The sequence below is a fragment of the Lontra canadensis genome, unplaced genomic scaffold (genome assembly GCF_010015895.1).
Source record: "Lontra canadensis isolate GAN:19392208 unplaced genomic scaffold, GSC_riverotter_1.0 scaffold3, whole genome shotgun sequence".
NCBI lineage: Eukaryota > Metazoa > Chordata > Mammalia > Carnivora > Mustelidae > Lontra > Lontra canadensis.
The window spans coordinates 52,652,261-52,673,205 of record NW_022630997.1 but is presented as its reverse complement, the minus strand read 5'-3'; the positions used below and the strand labels follow the sequence as shown (position 1 = coordinate 52,673,205).

The window sequence follows — 20,945 nt, the reverse complement described above, 5'->3', positions numbered from 1 at the left end:
AGTGTATTTTTGTGCTTGATAAGTATAATTACATCTGGAATTATAATCAATTATCTAAGAATTTCTTTTTTCTCTGCATCTCTATTTAATACCATCTTAGTAATAAAATGATTTGGATTTTTAATCCATTCATTTTTAATTGCTTTTATCCAGTAGATATTTCATTTCTGAAGTTATCCCAAGAAAGTTTCAAAAGAAGCTGATCATAGGGAAAAAAGTATACAATAATAATTGAGCTCCCCTTAGAATGATATAGGAAAGCTCAGTTATCCAGCAATAATTTGTGTATTTGACATATATAAAGGATGATCTGGAGGGATGCTATGAGAGAGGGACAAATTGCCATTCATTAAACCAGTTTTTAATTGTTAACGTAGTTTGTTTCATTCTAATTCCTACAAATAGGAATCTAGATGAAACAAATTGCAAGTTGTGATTATAGTGTTTCCTAAAATTTTTAATTGCTTTACTATCATTTTATCAGTAATCTGGGGTCATAACACATCCCAACGTGAAAGGATAGCTGTGTAACCGGAAGTGGCTATGTCCAACAATCAGCTTATGTTCTCATAAATCCTGTGCATTACCCCCTCTTGCTGCCCTGAAAAATTCACTTGGTTAGTGAGAAGTGCTAACCGCAGTGGTTTCCTGAGAGACATAGAAGTTTGGTTGGGACTGACCTGGAGGGAGGAGCTTACATGGAACAGCTCAGTGTTCCCTGGAGCCTTCCTCCAAACCCCCAGTTGACACCTCCCCCAGGAAGCTGGTCCAAACTCACCTTTGCTAGAGACTTTCAGTTCTCCACCTCCAGACTCTTCAGTTTTACGTCTACACTCGTCACTTGTCAGTGTGTGTGTGTGTGTGTGATGTAATAGTATTTTGCCTGCCACAAGTAAAAATGAGCATAACTAAACAGGAAAAGAAGATGGAAGTTCCTATTTGTATCATAGACACTATAAATGTTAAGTCTAAAGTTTTTGACATTTATCTACTTTTTTTTCAACTGGACACATGCCATACAAGATACTTTTGCTTTTTTGTTTGTTTTTAATTGCAAGAGAAGAGACCACAATCACTGACTTGTTTATTTTTGGTAATGGTGGCAAAGTGGTGTCAGCGTCACTCGGCTCTGTCATCTGGCTCTCACTACTACCACCAGGCATACATTTGAGAAACAGCTTACATAAGTTATAAGTCTGTAGCTTGGAAAAGAAAAAAATATCTTGATGTTTTACATAAAAATACATATTTCTGGCATCTATTGAAAATCTTCAGTCCCAAATTCCCACATGTTAACAATCAGTCAAAGCCAAGTGTTGGTTGACTCTGTTCATTTACATTTTCAGTTCTGATGAGCTCTCCTGTCTACAGTAACCGAACCTACTATGTAGGTCTTCCTCACCAGCTAATCCAAACAACTTTTGTTTCATTTCCATATATACTCTTATTCTAAGATCATTAAAAAGCATATTTTCTATTTTAAAGTAATTTTTGGGTAGATTTTAACTTATCTTTGCATCTTAAAATGGAAACAAAGTCTTCAGACAATTGTGTTGCATTATATTGTTGGGTGTATCAGCTGCTATTCTTTTACACAAAATGTAATTATTAACCTATCATTAAAAAAACATTGCTATTACCATTGTCCACACAAATATTGAAAAAGTAAATATTTGCACGCTAAGGACATCTTGGATTATTTTTTTCCCAAAACATCTATCAAAATAATGCTTAAGACTTCCCTGGATCTTATTTTAGCACTGCATATGTCTTTGGAAGACAGCATAAAATGGCTTGGAGAAGTTATGGCTGAAACAGGACCATCACCTTCACAGAAAAATGAGGAATGGAATGTCTTTAATACAAAACAAGCCAATGCTGTCATCGATTACTTAAAAATCAGGTATGGATTTTCTTTCAGTAGCATGTATTTTTTCATTTCATTATCTTTTACAAAATGTCTATTAAATAAAAATGAATTCAGTTTTTAGATATTTACAGAATTTATGCTGTAATTAACCCAGCCAATAATGACATAATATTAAAATCTTTCATCCAACAAGTAAAGTTCAGGACATTGAGATTTTGGCTAGCCTCCCATTCTTAAAAAAAGGTTCGTATTTGATAAGTATAATTTCATCTTAAATTATAATAGATTATCCAGGAATTTCTTTTTTTCTCTGAATTTCTAATTAATATCACTTTATTAACAAAATTATTCTTTTAGATTAATCAGACTTAATTACAATAGACTATATTTTAGTAGTTGGCCTTGGCATCAAAATTTCACATTTTAGAATAACATTCATTTCCATTTAAACATTTATTTTAGATGTTTTGTATTAGAAATTAAAGAGATTTATGTGCAAGTTTCCTTAGGTTTATTATGTGCCCTGAAATATTTTGTAGTATTGACCAATTAAATTCATCAAGTTTTTCTTTATGCTTAGAAAATGACAGTGAATGGAGGGAAAGTGTTCTTATTACAGTGATTCTTCATTGGTGAACTAAGAAATCCTTTTATATAATCTGTCACAAGGTCTGCATTACAATCATGCACCTCTCCCAAGGGACATTTTTAGAGTTTACAAATATTTAAATAAGAGTTGGTAAAATCTTTCTTTTGCCTAACTAAAAGCTTGTACAGAATATCTCTTTTCCTCCATTACTGTATACTGCAGTGTTTTCCAATTTTAAATTTTAAAAATTCCAAAATAAAGCATGCTGCATGATGTCCTAGACATGCTCATCATTGGCTTGGCAAAGATCCTGGCTGTTGTCTGGAAGCTTTTTAAATAATAATATGTTTAATTTGATAATGCTTATATACTGGTTTCTGGCAAGAATTAATAATAGTATTGATATAATGTGTTTTTTATATAATAACACCTGATATAACCTAATTTCTTAGCATAAAACATATACCTCCTAATGTATGTCTGTCACTAAAAGCTACAGTACTCTTTATATCAATTAGAGTAAAGCAACATCCTTGTGTGGGAGGAAGGAAGGGAGTGGAAATTCAGAACTGGAGAATCTGTTCTCTGAGGTCTTTCTGCCCAACAGAATCAGTGGCTGAGGGGAATTAATCTGCACATTTATATAGCATCCTTCTTTCTCTTCTTTATCTATTTGAGACCACCAGGTCTCTCTTTGAAGAATACATTATTACATCTGAGCTCTAAATCTCAGAGGTTTATAATGGGCACTGGGACTGATAGTTAACCATAACAGCTAAACCCATGCAGATGTCCTAATGATACCTTCTAGATGGTGAAAGATGACACCTCTTTTCTCTTTCGTCTTGTCTCTCTGGACAAACACTTATCAGTGAATTCTTGACATTTCATTTCAGAAAATGGTTAAGTTAGGAAAGGATGTCAGTATTAGTCACCATTAAATGCTTACCAGGATAACTTTACTTACCAAAAATTTCTAGCCTCATTTCTAAAAGCAACAACAAAAAGTAGTATTTGAGAGATAGTCATGTAAAGTAAATCAGAACTATTTTTGATGCCATTAAATCTCCGTATTGTGATTTAAAGAAATTGTACATTTTAAGTGCATCTGTTACAAAAAAATAAAATATCAGTTAGTATATCTAGAATCGATACTGAAGTTGTGTAAAGACAAATTTCATTTTCTACAATTCCTATTTAGAATGACTCATAGGTCCACAAATATAAATTTAATGGCAGTTAAACCATATAATATTTTTCATTTTAATGACTACAAAGAAATTTTGTAAATATGAAGCTAACTCAATTATTGAAAGTATAAGCATGTTTCAATTTAATCTGATATTAAATTTACTCAACCAGTGAAACTCTCATCAACTTAGAGTAGTTTTTAGAACATGACCTATAGAACATGAAACTTAACTGGCAATAAAATTGAAATTTTATTTGATACTGTTAATAGAATCTAAATTACATATTCCATCATGTGTCTGTGATTTGAAAAAAACTAATACCAAAATTCCTGTCTAATGTTATTGTAGGTCTGACCAATCAACTCATGTAATATATACATTGATATGTTTTATGTAATATATACAAATATAAATGCTACTGCAGCTTGTCAATATAAGACATCATTTAGATATATGTGGTCCAAGTACACTTCTGTCATTGTGTATTCTACCCATTCATTGGGAATTAGGTAAAGGTAATGTGCACAGGCATTTCTCAATATAAGAAAATCAACACTGCCCCTCTGTGCACAACAGGGTATCCTACTTCCTGGCGCGGAGCCCAGATGTCTTGACCCATTATTTCTTCCTTTGATTTAGAACTAAGACAAGATGTTTAACAAAACAGTCTAGGGGTTTGAGTCAGCTGGAAGTCTTCCTTCTAAAGGAAGAGAGAGGAAATGTATTTCCATAGCAGAGGTGTCACTTTGTTCCCATAGGAAGTCGTTGAATAGTTCCTTGATAAAGTTAGAGAACCTCAACCAATATGGGGACCAGAGTGAGGCAATGGAGGCAACTTATCCTAGCCCTGAAAAGTGCCTCCTCCATAGGTGTCCTACTTCCCCCATCTCTCTTACACTAGTCCTGGCCTTGCCCCAACTTGTATCTTTGACCACTGCATCCAAGTCATGAATTTTATTTTCATTGCAAGAAGTAAATTTTCCTTTTGGCATGAGACAATCTAATTCCTATATGCAATGAGGAGAATAAGGCTGAAAGATTATAACATTGTAGGAAGGAAGATTTATGAATTAACTTATTTGTGTAACATGAGATGGAAGGAAAATTTTATACTAATTCACTGAAAGGAAGTCAAGTTATTTCCAAATACTCTACAGGCTTCAATTTTTCTACTCAAAATCAGTTATTGCCAGCCTAATATTTTTAACCTTAAAGCTCTCTCTAGGTAAGCAATGTAAGGGAAGGAGAATTTGAATTTATTTTGCTTCATTGAATCATCAAACTTCACTAATCTTGATGTATTTTCTAGCCAACAAATCAAGCTAATGTCAAAAGCTAAGTTAGTTTTCTGAGTGTTGAAGACTAATTTGAATATACGAGGGTTTTTTTTTCCAAAAAAATTTAAAAACCCATGACTGAAGTCTGCATACACATCACTTTTTAATGGATTGTGTTAGTAGTGAAATCAACTGCTGATAAAACTCAGAGAGACCCAGCTGCCTGAGGATTTCTTCATTGATTTCAAATGAATTGAAACTTTGATCCATTACAGCGTTCAGGAGAAGCCATTATTATACATGCTCTGTAGCTACATTTTGCAAATGTTAATTTCTCAGTTATATTAAAATCAATTTTCTTAAATAGCAAAAGGCACCAGAGTGAAAGAGAAACCACTAAGACAATTTTTTTGTTCTTGGGCATTTTGCTGTATTATGAGTCTATTAATTTTCCCAACCAGCAGGAAGAGAATTTGAAAAATCCAAATATTACCACAAACAGGATATTAGAAATCAGCCCTTCAGTAAATTTTTAACTCTCAATAATACTTCACTGAAATCTTTAAACTTACTAGAAAAACTTGTTTTAAGACTCCTATCTTTTAGCTCTTCACAATTCTTATACACTGACCACCTAATATTTGGGTAGAAACTGAAGAATTATCTTTCTTAAATTAATTCCTCTATTTGACCTGTGATCAAATATTCTACAAGAAAACCAGATACCTTCTAAATAGATTTCAGTTCACATTGCATCATTTTCAGGTGTTATCAGAGATTAATCTTGAAACAGTTTGAGAACATGAGAAGTAATTGATATGGAAGTAGATTATAGAATTCAATGCCATTCATTCCAGAGGAAATTGACTCTGGTTTGAAGCAAAACATGAAAAATAATGTGAAATTTAATGTTATTTAGGGGCAGTGCATTATTTGATTGTCAACCAAGTAAAGTCAAAATGTAGTCTAGTTGCTCCCTTATCCCAAACCTCTCCACACATCACAGATTAATTTACTGATCTTATATTATGTACTGTGTTATACTGTCAATGTCTCAAAAGAGTAAATCATTAGTTTCTCACCATTTCTGGACAATTCATTTGGAATAAAAGATGTAGCTAACTCCATATTAGTGTTTAATGTCTTTCGTTTGATCATTATGAACAACTTTCCTTTAATAAATACTCTTACATATTTGTTTTCTTTCCCAATATAAGCTTATCAGAGTTGCACATTTATTTTGTATTTCAGCTTATTTCAACACTACAAGCTATATGAGTTTCTATTCTACTCTACCAGGGAAGAAATTGTGATAGGAACTGAGGTAAGTAATTTATCTAGATGGAACCAATTAAGCTGAATCACTTAATGCATGCTGATCAGCATCTGGATCTTTAACTGCTTAAAGCAACTTCTTGTCAAGATTACTCAAGTGTTAATATAACCAACTAGTAGTTTGCAAAAAGAATAATTACATAAAGTGAGCTTTGGATTAAGAAAATAAGATGTCTTTGGGCATTAAAAGCATTGTTAATCACATATACTTTACGTATTTATGGGTTATTTGACAAAGCAAAATTGAATAGGTTATGTATGTCTTCATACAAAGAAAATTTAAGGACGTGAGATAAATTAATTGATAATCTCTTCTAATTTCACATTTTTTTCAGTCTACTCATTTTTTTGAGGTCTAATTCAAATCCCACTTCCTCAGTGAAGCAAATCTTCCTTAATTGCATCACATCTCAAAGGAAGGGTATAGACAATGTCTTTAATCACATTCTATTATTTTATTCTAGTTTATCTTTTTCTGCTGAATACTGGGTACTCTTACTACACCAATAAGCACATAATGATGCACTATGCTACACACTTTTTAAAATTATTTTTTGTGGATTAAAATAGTCAACACAATTCAACTGTAATTTCCTTGAAGGCAAGGATGAGGCACTGTTTTTCTACCAAAGCGTCAAATATAATGCACCATTAGTGGCCCCTCAGTTGATACTATGTAAGTGATTCAGTGACATTGAATACAATGGCATGTCTATAAAAAATTATCTACCTAAAGATACCTTGGAACAGCTTTACATATTAATTACAAACTCATAATCGCTATAAATAAATCCTGGGTAAAAAAACATCTTAAGGAGGCTAAAGATGCCATAAAAAGTGCTCTTTTTGTTGTCAACTACTGGAGAAGGTAATGTTGCCCAGAAGTACCAGACATAGGAGAGGCCCTGGTCACAAATAAAGAGTGAATATGGTATATTTACATGATCTTTTTAATTTTCTGGATATTAAGCGCCAGGTGGAATGTGCGAACTTTTTTGTCTGCCAGAGTGTTGTTTTTCTGAAGTTTATAAAGTGCTTATTTCATAAACACCTAAGTCACTGTTAATCATCCTCCATGTGGGTACTTTTTCTAATGCTGGCCTTTTAAGTGAATTGAAGGAAAACAAGGAGCCCTTCTTGCCTTTGACTTTCCTTAAAATTTCTTCTTTGTGGGGCAACTGGGTGGCTCAGTGGGTTAAGCCTCGGCCTTCGGCTCAGGTCATGATCTCAGGGTTCTGGGATCGAGCCCGGCATCTGGCTCTCTGCTCAGCGGGGAGCCTGCTTCTCCCCTCCCTCTGCCTGCTTCTCTGCCTACTTGTGATCTCTCTGTCAAATAAGTAAATAAATAAAATTTTTTAAAAAAATTCTTCTTTGTGTTCTCACACTATATCTTTTTTTTTTAAGATTTTATTTATTTATTTGACAGAGATTACAAGTAGACAGAGAGGCAGGCAGAGAGAGGAAGGGAAGCAGGCTCCCCGCTGAGCAGAGAGCCCAATGCCGGGCTTGATCCCAGGGTCTTGGGATCATGACCTGAGCCAAGGCAGAGGCTTTAACCCACTGAGCCATCCAGGCACCCCTCCTCATACTGTATCTTAAATTATGTGTCACTTGACAGAGTTTTACTGAAAACATTTCCATTGTAGAATTACATCATTAGTGCAGCAGAGTTGCAGTAACGATCAGTTTGGAATAAAACCCTATCTCATCTATTCAGCAAAACTTTGGGAAAATGATAATGGTTTTAACAGCAGCATAAGCAGATATTTAAAATCATCAAGAAAAAATTTTATAAAGAACTCCCTTTTCCCTTTGTTAGTTACACAATCATGCCTTTCTTCTTTGTTGTAAGGATATATTTAGGTGACATTTATGCTTAGGGAAAGATAAAATGGAGAAAGTAGACTAGGATTGGTTCCTTTATTTTCCTTTGTCTTTTGTATTTTCTCCAAGCTGACCAGAACTATAAAAAAAAATCTTTAGTGAATGGATATTGGGTCTTCAAGTATTAGACCACTCATGGTACTTTAAAGGATTAACCAAAGCAGATATTATACTATAATATTTAATGGCATTGTAGAAGTGTCTGATAACCCTTGGTACAAATATGTTTTTTAATTAACAACCTTTCATAGAGGAGGCAGAGGTCTGCCCTGCTAATGTGATTATTCATGCTGACTTCAGTGCTCTGGGACTAAATAAGGTCCACACAACAATTGCATAAATATTTCAAGTTTAACTCTCAGGCTAGTGTTCAAATTAAAGAACACTAGCAAAATTTAGTTTCTTTCTTAATTATTGATAGATGGTTATAATAAAACATATAAATCCCCTCTAAAAATAATTACTAAATATTAATTTCCATCATGAAAAGAACATGAGTAAACTATATTCATACTTTTCTTGGGTTTTAGTTTAAAAAAATCATCTTTTTGTTTTGGAATTTAGTGATCATTTCTGGCTGTGTCTACTCACCTTTTCCAAGAAATTTCATGTTATGCTTAGATCATTGAAACATATTTTCAGTAAAATCATAATCCTTGACTTGAGATGCTTCATAGTCTAGAAACATTTCTAATAGATACAGTTCTATTAGTGGCATGTTTTGTAGTTCATTTGGTGGTTCACAGATCATATATGTTGAAAGGCAGTAAACAATCTGATTGAGCTAGGATAATGACAGAATGGAAGTAGCAAATTCCCATAGTTGTGGCCTCCTGAGAGGATATAGTATATGAGATTTACTCACTATTTAAAGAGATGAGTCACTGATTTCTACTCCTGAAACCAATTTGCACTGTTTGTTCACTAAAATTTAAATATAAATAAACAAACAAAAGGATGGAAACTAACTAAATAAATAAAAAGATGAGGACTCCATTTTAGTCCCATAAGCCAGGAGCTCTCCAAGTCTAGTTTTGACAATGCAATTAACCCAGATACTCTGACACAAGAATTCTAAGGGAATCAGAATCCCCTTTGGGGATATGTATTTTCTTTAGCCTAAGGCCCCACCCAGCAAGAAACCTGGAAACTTATGTTCTCTGCTTTTGTTACCTAAAAACTACATGAAACATTTAAAATTGCACACAAAGAACACTATCAGATATTAACAATGGTGATGATCAAAACCTCATAGCAGATATCCAAAGTCATGGTTCTAGTCAGGTATCTACCACCCGGCATCTATTAATATGAGATGATACAACTATAAAATTATTTATTTATTCAACTATAAAATTATTTATTTATTCATTAACATATGTTACTAGGTCCCTATTATACTGTAGGTTTTGTTAACTTCCAGGAATACACAATGATAAGCAACAATTCTTGTCCTCAAGGAGTTGGCTGTCTAATGAGAGGAGAAAGGTGATTAAGTAATTATAGTGTAGAACCCAAAATGTTATAATCCTATGGGAACAAATAGAAGACAAAGAGGAACAGCTATCCTTTATAGGTTTATAGAAGTTTCTAAGAACAAATAAAATCCTAAGAGAAAATCTAAAGGTTGTGAATGAGTTAGGCAGTGTTCTTTCGGCACCAAGAAAGAAATCCCACTCAAAATAGTTCATACAATAAAAAAAAAAAAGAAACAGATCTATTACTTGATCACAAAGTGGTAAATAGAAAATGAGCTGGACTAAGGTTAACCGACTCTAAGTAGTCAAACGATGTGAACATGTGAATGTATGTATGCATGCATATATCTCAATTCTCATCTCTCTTAGACCTTTTTCATCACTTTTCTCTGATTCTTTTTGTTTTGATCTCATTGCCCTCTACTGCACACAGTCTTTCCTCCAACTGGTGGGAGATATGACAGAGGCAGCTCCAGTTTAGCAACTCCAGGAGAAAGGAACATTCCTTCTCACATTGTTGACAGTATTAGCTATGCTTGTGCCATGTGTCCACTCTCAATTAACCACTGTGGCCAGAGGAGTGGAGTCATGCTACTAGAAGACCCAAGGAGCCATACTGAATGAGTGTCAGAGGATGAATAGCTCCCCAAAAGAAACAGAAAGAGCCTTTGCAAAAGGGAAGAGTGACTTTATCAAAAGAGTGAACTAAGCAGACATGTATGACTCTTCCATCCAAAATTCCATGAGGCCAAAAAATCCAAAACTCCATAATGTTATGGATAAAAGATTTTATAACATGTAAAACTATGGATTGCTGTTTAGATGAAAACACAGCTAATACATGCAAAGAAGATGCTATGGAGTTAATGATGTTTCCGTAAGCATACCTCACTGATATGGAAATGGGAGAAAGCTTTAGAAGGAATAAAGCATGTAGGGGACTGCTTTCAGAGCAACTGCACTGTTCATCTCCTTTACCCTCTGCTGCTTGTGCAGAGCACAGGGACTCTATAGTATTTGCTCCCAAACTAAAGAAACTAGTATGGACATTGACACCAAAGAGGAGAGCAGTTCTGAAGTTTCCTGGAGAAATGATGAATATACTTTCAGTATAAGGTACTGGCACATATAATTGCCACAATTATTTTCTCTCTCCTATAGTCTCTGGCAGCAAACTTTGGCAAACAAACATCTCCAAGCAAGTGAACCAAGACCATCTAATGTAAAGATAAGCTGGAAGCCCAAAATCACCAAGCAGTTGAGAAAATAAAATCATAGATAGACATTAAACTCTATTAATAAATCAAGAATAGCTAAGGAACAGAGTTGACAGAGCAAATGGTAGAAGACTTTAAGTCTGATTAAGATTCTCAAGAAAGTTTGAAAGTTTATTGTATTCTTGAAAAAGGAACTAATAGAAATCTCGGAAATTTAAAATAAGATTTGAAAACTTTTAATAAAGTATCAGGTATAATGTTGAAATCTAGAAAAAAAAACATACTTAGAACTGTGAATTACCAATATTTACTTGAGGGGATGTAGAAAATCTTAATAGAATGATAATTACATAAGACATTGAAAAATCCAAATGTAAAAATGGCTCCAGCCTTAGAAGATTTTACAGACTAGTTTCACCAACATTTCTAAAGTAGATAATTCCCTTTTATATAAAAATTATGACAGAGGATAGAAGGAGTTAGGGAGCTTTCAACTCATTCTTTGAAGTTAGTATAATTCTGAGAATGCTTTCAACTTATTCTATGGTTGACAATAAATTATAATCTAAGAATAAAAAAGAATGACACAAAATTATGGTCAATCTCAGGTATGATAATAGATAAAACAATCTTAAATAAAATATTAGGTGGTGGGGTTATGGACATTGGGGAGGGTATGTGCTATGGTGAGTGCTGTGAAGTGTGTAAACCTGGCGATTCACAGACCTGTACCCCTGGGGCTAAAAATACATTATATGTTTATTAAAAAATTAAAAATTAAAAATAAATAAATAAAAATAAAAAGAAATATTAGGAAGTGAAATATAGTAGAAGATTGGATTTCAGATAGGATTTATTCCATATATGCAAGGGTTGTTTAACAGTGGGATATCTATTAATACAATTCAGTACATTATCAGCTTAAGAGGAGAAAAATCAAGTGACCATCTCAATAGATATGGTAAAGTATTTGATAAAATTAGACACCCATTTTTCACCTTAAAAAAACTTCAGTTAATCAGTAATATATAATTTTTAACTGAGAATATACCAACACAAGAAACTCTAAAACCATCTTAATGACAACATTAAAATACCATAAGGAATAAGACAAAGCTGATTATAATTACCAACATTGCTTTTTAGTTCCTAGCCAATGTAATAAAACAAAAAACAAGTCAAAGTAGAAGAAAAAGAAAAATATTAAAACAAGACACAAAGCTTTTATTATTTGCGGATTACCATCCGCAAATATGAATATGAATCCATCATTAAGAAATGAATATGATATGAATCCATCATTAAGAAAATAGTATTTTCTTATACATTAGTAATAGCTAATAGAAATAAAAAGGATCACAATGATAATAATTAAAACCATACATTTTAAGAAATGACCCTAACAAAAACATGCAAGGATAATACAAAAAAATTAAGTAATTTTAGTAAAGTTAATTGGTTTTGATTCTGAGTAAATAGAAAGTAAAACATGTTCCCCGTTGAGAACACTCAATTGATGAAGACATCATGTCATTCCAAATTGGCCTGTAAACTCAGTGTAATCAAAAAGTGCCATGATTAGTGTGGTACTTTACCAAGTAATTTTTTTTAAAAAATTTTATTGTGGAACATTTCAATCAAATACAAAATAAAGGAGTAGGATATTAACCCTCATATATCCATTACCTAGCTTCAACAATTATGATCTTGTGGCCATAATGGTTAAGTATTTTAATATGTGATTCTAAAATATAATGAATTTAAAGTAACTCTTTAAAATCATCACATATGCAGTTAATGTTCAAAATTATCTTATAACTTGTCTGTATTTGTGTTTTATGTATCCATGTGTTTGTTTGTATGTTTTTTGAAGTAGCACCCAAATAAAATAACTGTATTGCAATTAGATTCTTATGTCATTTTAAATTTATAGGTTCACAATTTGTATTTTTTAATTTCCTTATAATTTGTTGAAAAGTCCACATCTTCTATCCTATAGAATTTTCCAGAGCCTAGTTTACCAATTGTGTTCTTGTCCTATTCTTAACATTTCTCTATCTTCCGTATTTCTACTAACTGGATAGTTAAATGTTGGAAAACTGACTAAATTAAAGTTCAAATGCTTAGAAAGAAGAATTTACAGGTGGTTATGTTCAATTATATTAAGAGGCAAATAAGGTTTAGTTTTCTTTTTGGTGATGTTAGCAACCACTGATCATCATTACTTAAATCTATTATTTAATTAAGGGTTAAAAATGGTGATATTCTATTTCATCATTCTTTTTTTTTGTTTATGAGCTGGATACTTCTATGAATAGAAACTTCCTCTCTTTAATTATTTGGTTAAATTGAGGTACGGTTCATATAGAAAAGACAGGAAAAGTGCTAGATTTTTCTCCTTTCTTCAATAGTTTTTAAAACAGTAAGTTGGATTTTTAGTATCCTCCAAAATTGACTGGTAGACTGCATGATTCCCCCCAAGCACCTCAAGATTCTTGGATACTAATTCCTGAAACCTCTGCATATGTAGCCTTACATGGCAAAAGGAACTTTGCAGATGTGACTAAATTAAAGGATTTGAGATGGGGAAATTATCCTGGATTATCTAAGTGAGCTCAATGTAATCATAAGATTTCTTATAAAAGAAAAAGGGAGAAAGGAGAGTCAGAGTCAGAGACAGGGAGAGAAATTTAAAGGTGCTATTACTAGCCTTAAAAATGGAGGAAGAAACCAGGAGCAAAGGAATTAAGGTGGCCTCTAGGGGAATGGATGAGACAAGGAAACAGATTCTCCTCTAGAGCCTCTAGGATGAATGCAACCCTGTCAACATGTTAAGTTGAGAACTTCTGACATCTATAACTGTAAGATAGACCTGGGCTGTTTCAGGCCACTCAGTTTGTGGTAATTTGCTATAGCAGGAATAGGAAACTAATACAGACTTTGATATAATAACATGCATTTTTTGCATTTTGATCTATTTTAATTACTATTTTTATTAATGCTCAAGTTGTCTCATCTTTGACCAATGATCACATTGATCTGTTTGCCAATCCCTGTCTGAATACCATATTGTTTTAACATATTGTGCTGGTATCTGATATGGCAATGCCTTTTCCTCTTCCTCCTCCTCCCTTAATCTTCCTCCCCTCTCCACTTCCTCCTCCTCCTCCATCATCATCATCATCATCATCATCATCATCATCATCATTATCATCAGTATTTGGTTGATTATATAGTTCATTATACGATAGTTTATATTTCCATCAATATGAAATTTGGAATTAAACACATGTGTGTGTTTCTAGTATGTAACATATACAAGTATTTAGAAAAGTGACATTTAAAACCAGTCAGGAAACTAGAGATACAGTAAAACACATCAATGAAACTAGAAGCTGGTTTTTTGAAAGAATCAGTAAGATTGATAAACCATTGGCCAAACTAATCCAAAAGAAAAGAGAGAGGACTCAATAAAATTATGAATGAAAAGGAAGAGATCATGACTAACACCACAGAAATAGAAACAATCATCAGAAATTATTATCAGCAGTTATATGCCAATAAGTTAAGCAACCTAGAAGAAATGGATGCATTCCTGGAAACCTATAAACTTCCAAAACTGAATCAGGAAGAAATTGACAACCTGAATAGACCATTACCTAGTAACGAGATTGAGGCAGTGATCAAAAGCCTCCCAAAAAGCAAGAGCCCAGGACCTGATGGATTCCCTGGAGAATTCTATCGAACATTCAAAGAAGAAATAATACCTATTCTCCTGAAGCTGTATCAAAAAATAGAAACAGAAGGAAAACTTCCAGACTCTTTTTATGAAGCAAGTATTACCCTAATCCCCAAACCAGGCAAAGACCCCACCAAACAAGAGAATTTCAGACGAATATCCCTGATGAATATGGATGCTAAGATTCTCAACAAGATTCTAGCTAATAGAATCTAACAGTACATTAAAAAGAAATAAGTCAAGCAGAGAGAGTCAATTATCATATGATTTCACTTATTTGTGGAGCATAACAAATAGCATGGAGGACATGGGGAGTTAGGAGAAGGGAGTTGGGGGAAATTGGAAGGGGAGGTGAACAATGAGAGAGTATGGACTCTGAAAAACAGTCCGAAGGGTTTAAAGAGGTGGAGGGGTGGGAGGTTGGGGGAACCAGGTGGTGGGTATTAGAGAGGGCACAGATTGCATGGAGCACTGGGTGTGGTACAAAAACAATGAATACTGTTATGTTGAAAATAAATTTTAAAAAATGATGATTAAAAAAAAAAAAAAAAGGTTATCCACTATGACCAGGTGGGATTTATCCATGGGTTGCAAGGGTGGCTCAACATTCGCAAATCAGTCAATGTGATAGAACAAATCAATAAGAGAGAAGAACCACATGATCCTCTCAATTGATGCAGAAAAAGCATTTGACAAGATACAGCATCTGTTCCTGATTAAAACTCTTCAAAGTATAGGGATAGAGGGAACATTCCTCAACTTTGTAAAATCTATCTATGAAAAACCCACAGTGAATATCATCCTCAATGGGGAAAGGCTGACAGTCGTCCCTTTGAGATCAGAAACATGACAAGGATGCCCACTCTCAACCACTTTTGTTCAACACAGTACTAGAAGTCCTAGCAACAGCTATCAGACAACAAAAAGAAATAAAATGTATTCAGATCGGCAACGAAGAAGTCAAACTCTCTCTTTGCAGATGACATGATACTTTATATGGAAAACCCAAAAGACTCCACTCCGAAACTACTAGACCTTACACAGCAATTCAGTAATGTGACAGGATACAAAATCAATGTACAGAAATCAGTTGCTTTCTTATACACTAACAATGAAAATACAGAAAGGGAAATTAGAGAATCTATTCCATTTACTATAGCAAGAACCAAGAACCATAAGATACCTGGGAATAAACCTAACCGAAGAAGTAAAGGATCTGTACTCGAGGAACTACAGAACACTCGTGAAAGAAATTGGAGAAGATACAAAAAGATGGAAGACCATTCCATGCTCATACATTGGAGAAAAAAAATTGTTAAAAGGTCTATACTGCCTAGAGCAATCTATACTTAAAATGCCATCCCAATCAAAATTCCACTGGCATTTTTCAAAGAGCTGAAACAAACAATCCTAAAATTTGTATAGAACCAAAAGAGACCCCGAATTGCTGCAGAAATGTTGAAAAAGAAAAACAAAACTGGGGGCATCACGTTGCCTGACTTCAAGCTTTACTACAAAGCAGTGATCACCAAGACAGCATGGTACTGTCACAAAAAAAGACACATAGACCAGTGGAACAGAGTAGAGAACCCAGGTATGGATCCTCAACTCTATGGTCAAATAATCTTCAGCAAAGGAGGAAAAAATATACAGTGGAAAAAAAGACAGTCTTCGATAAATAGTGCTGGGAAAATTGGGCAGCTGTATGTAGAAGAATGAAACTCGACCATTCTCTTACAACCATACACAAAAGTAAACTCGAAATGGATAGAAGGCCTCAACATAAGGTAGGAATCTATCGAAATTCTAGAGGAGAACATGGGGAGTAACCTCTTCGACATTGGCCACAGCAACTTCTTTCAAGATATGTCTCCAAAGGCAAAGGAAACAAAAGTGAAAGTGAACTTTTGGGACTTCATCAAGATCAAAAGCTTCTGCACAGCAAAGGAAACAGTCAATAAAACAAAGAGGCAACCCATGGAATGGGAGAAGATATTCGCAAATGACAGTACAGACAGGGCTGATATCCAAGATCTATAAAGAACTCAAACTCAACACACACAAAACAGATAATGATGTCAAAAAATGGGCAGAAGACATTAACAGACACTTCTCTAATGAAGACATACAAATGGCTAACAGGCACATGAAAAAATGTTCATCATCATCAGCAGAGAGATTCAAATCAAAACCACATTGCACCAGTTAAAATGGCCAAAATTAACAAGACTAAAAAACAAGTGTTGGAGGGGATGTGGAGAAAGGGGAACCCTCTTACACTGTTGGTGGGAATGCAAGTTGGTGTAGCCACTTTTGGAAAACAGTTTGGAGATTCCTTAAGAAATTAAAGATAGAGCTACCCTATGACCCTGCAATTGCACTACTGGGTATTTACCCCAAAGATACAGATGTAAGGAAAAGAAGGGCCACATGTACCCCAGTGTTCATAGCAGCAATGGCCACAGTTGCCAAACTGTGAAAAGAACCAAGATGCCCTTCAACGGACAAATGGATAAAGAAATATGGTCCATATATATACAATTGTGTATTATGCCTCCATCAGAAAGGATGAATACCCAACTTTTATATCAACATGGATGGGACTAGAAGAGATTATGCTGAGTGAAATAAGTCAAACAGAGAGAGTCAAGTATCATATGATTTCACTTAGTCATGGAGCACAAGGCATAACACAGAGGACATAGGGAGATGGAGAGAAGAAGTGAGATGGGGGAAATCGGAGGGGGAGACAAACCATGAGAGACTGTGGACTCTGAGAAACAAACTGAGGGTTTTGGAGAGGAGGGGGTGGGGGGATGGGGAGCCTGGTGGTGGGTATTATGGAGGACATGTATTGCATGGAGCACTGGGTGAGGTGTATAAACAATGAATTTTGGAACACTGAAAAGAAATAAAATAAAATGGAAAAAAATAAATAAAACAAAAACCAGTCAAGATAATGGGCTATGTGTTTGATTTTAAAAGTTAGATTTCTACCTCACCCCAAACTTCGAAATGAGTCTAACCTATTAAGAGATTTATTTTCTATAACAGCAGACATAATGACAAATTATAATTTGGCCCCATGCTTTCCCTGATAACAACTAGAAAGACTGAACAGGTTTGTTTTGTTTTGTTTTGTTTTGTTTTGTTTTAAGACTTGATGAACTGTATGGTGACCAACATACCTCAATTTAAAAATACTGTAAAAAATAAACATTAAAAAAATCTTAAGTGTTTGAAAGTATATGTTCTAGACAAGTTCAAAAAAATTGGGGGCCAAACAGACACATGAAAAATTGCTCAACATAACCTGGCATCAGGGAAATACAAATCAAAACCACAGTAAGATACCACCTCACACCAGTAAGAATGGCTAAAATTAACCAGTCAGGAAATGACAGGTGTTGGCAAGAATGCAGAGAAAGGGGAGCCCTTCTACACTTTTGGTGGGAATGCAAGCTGGCGCAGCTACTCTGGAAAGTAGTATGGAGGTTCCTCAAAAAGTTAAAAACAGAGCTACCCTATGACCCAGCAATTGCACTACTGGGTATTTATCCAAAAGATACAAATGTAGTGATCCGAAGGGGCATGTGCACCCAAATCAAATGTTTATAGCAGCAATGCCCACAATAGCATTTACAAACACACACACACACACACACACACACACACACACACACAATGAAATACTGTGCAGCCATCAAAAAACCCCAAATCTTGCCATTTGCAACAACGTGGATGGAACTAGAGGGTATTATGCTAAGTGAAATAAGTCAATCAGAAAAAGACAATTATGATTTCTCTGATATGAGGAATTTGAGAGGCAGGGTGGGGAGCCACGGGAGGAAGGGAGGGAAAGATGAAACAATATGGGACTGGGGAGGGAGACAAACCATAAAATACTCTTAATCTCAGGAAACAAACTGAGGGTTGCTGGAGGGGAAGGAGGTGAGGAATGGGGTGGCTGGGTGATGGACATTGGGGAGGGTTTGTGCTATGGTGAGTGCTGTGAATTGTGTAAGACTGATGAATTGCAGAGCTGTACCCCTGAATCAAATAATACATTTTATGTTAATTAAAAAAATGGCGGGGGTCAAATTAGTGAGCCTGGCATTTGGAAATGTTTTGGTGGACAAATGGTGCTAGGAGAACAAAAACTGGAGGGGAAGGGAAACATAATAAATCCAACAAGTTGCATGTTGGGACTCCAAAAGACCACACTCAAAGAAATCAGCCCTGTCATAAACTGAACTTCAACTTCAAATTATCTCAGGTTTTTGTAGATTTAAAGAGTATCAGTGTGTAGTTCTATTAACCTCTTCTGTAGAGTAAAACAGACTCATGCTACACTTCAGATAATATCAATAGTTTTTTTTTTATAACCAGTGTCTGCCACTCAGTAAAATTATGAGACACACAAAAAATAGAAACAGATCCATAAGTGTTTCCAGTGGTGGAGTTATTAGTCATACACTGTAAAATAATTATGCTTAAGAAATAAAAAATATTCTGTAAAATAAAATATAAGATAGTGAATTTCAGGAGAAAATTAGAAACTATTAAAATACTAAATGGATATTTTGGAATTAGAAAATATAATAATTGAAATTAATAACCAAATGGATATATTTAACAACAGGCTAGTCATGACTACAGAGAAAACTGGTAAATTAGAAGATTAATCAAAAGAAAATACCTAAGATGAATTATGGGTATGCAAAAGCATAGTAAACACAGTAAGAGATACAGGAGAATACTGACAGAGTGAAAAGGTATGCCATAGAGTAACTGAAGTCAATTCCACAACAGGAAGATAGACACAACATTTAAAATTAATTTTTAGAAATAATAAGCTTTACACCACTTTAGATTTTATTCACCTCTAATCTAAATATGCCATAGTAAAATTCACATCTAAACATATAATAGTAAAATTTCTAAAAACGATAGGTTGGAGTAGTTTCCAGATCTGCACGTAAGGAGTCTGAATTCTCCACTCTATCCTAACAAAGAGTAAAAAACTGAACAGACTGAAAATGAACAACTTTTCATGGATACATATGAAAGGGAAGGACACGGGGCAAATGGCTTCCCCCAAGATTGGAGAAACAGGCAAATTCAGGTCATTGTGGCTTATTGTAATAGACTTATGAGTAGAAACTGCCATGGGAACCAGTGCCAGGGTAAGAAAGCCTGAAATGTAATTGATGAACTGCTGGAAGCTCAGTGCCAACAACCCTTGAGAGTTAAAAACTCCAAATGGGCCCAGTCATGAGGGGCCCCACTACATTCTGAGATTTGCCCCCCAGAGCATGATTAGAAATCCACAGTAAATATTGAGAAAAATAAAACTGTACTTCTGGCAGGAGGAAAGGAAAAAAGAGCCACTTTGAAATATGCCAGACCACTTAGTTATTCTTAACAAGACCTGTACTCAAGGGAAATGAGTTAACCAGAGCCTAACCTGCTGAGGGTATTATCACAGTCTGACCAACCTGTGTAAATGGAAACACCCAGCTCCAGCCCACTCTAGCCATCTGTCCCATCTAAGTAGGGAGAAAAAAGCAGAAACTCTTGTCAAGTTTGCAGTCCAGAGGCACAGGCTACCTAAAAAACTGATATGTTATCATAGAACCATAGAACATGTTCTCTACCCTCATGCTTTACCACCACATTACTGAAGGCCAACATACAGTAGTTTCTTTTGCCATTTTACTATTTATATTAGATCCAAAAGATGAAATACTTAGGTATAAATTTTAATAAATAAGTACAAGATCTATATGAGGAGAACTATAAAGTTCTGTCAAATATAATCAAGAACTAAATAAATGGAAAGATATATTCCATGATCATGGATAAGAAGACTCAATATTGTTGCAGTTTTTCCCAATGTGATGCATAGATTAAATGCAATCACAGTTAAAGTCTCAAAAGTTATCTAATGAAGATCAAAAAATTCATTTGAAAGTTTATATGGAAAGACAAAAGGGTCTGAATAGCCAATACAATGTTGAAGAAGAAGAAAATTGGAAAACTGACACTACCCGAATTCAAGACTTACTATAAAGCTAAAATAATCAAGACAGTGTGGTACTGGTAAAGGATGGACAAATAGATTAATAGAACAGAATAGGGAACTGAGGAATAGACCTTTATAAATATAAATATTTATAATATAAATATTGATCTTAGACAAAGAAGAAAAGCAGTATAGTAGAACAAAGGTGATTTTTTGAACAAGTCATGCTGAAACAACCGGATATCCACACACAAAGAAATGAATCTAGATACAGAACTTACACCCTATACAAAAATTAACTCAAATGGATCACAGATATAAATGTAAAACACAAACTA

The 20,945-nt window shown here is 34.3% G+C and overlaps 1 protein-coding gene across 1 annotated transcript in view; it reads left to right on the top strand.

Annotated features, from left to right (window-relative positions):
• Positions 1-20,945, top strand: part of CABCOCO1 (ciliary associated calcium binding coiled-coil 1) — a 122,616-nt gene that overhangs the window by 29,721 nt on the left and 71,950 nt on the right. Inside the window, exons 4-5 of the mRNA XM_032842332.1 lie at positions 1,759-1,903; positions 6,181-6,253. Of these exons, the coding sequence (XP_032698223.1) occupies positions 1,759-1,903; positions 6,181-6,253 (218 nt within the window). The remainder of the gene's footprint in view (positions 1-1,758; positions 1,904-6,180; positions 6,254-20,945) is intronic.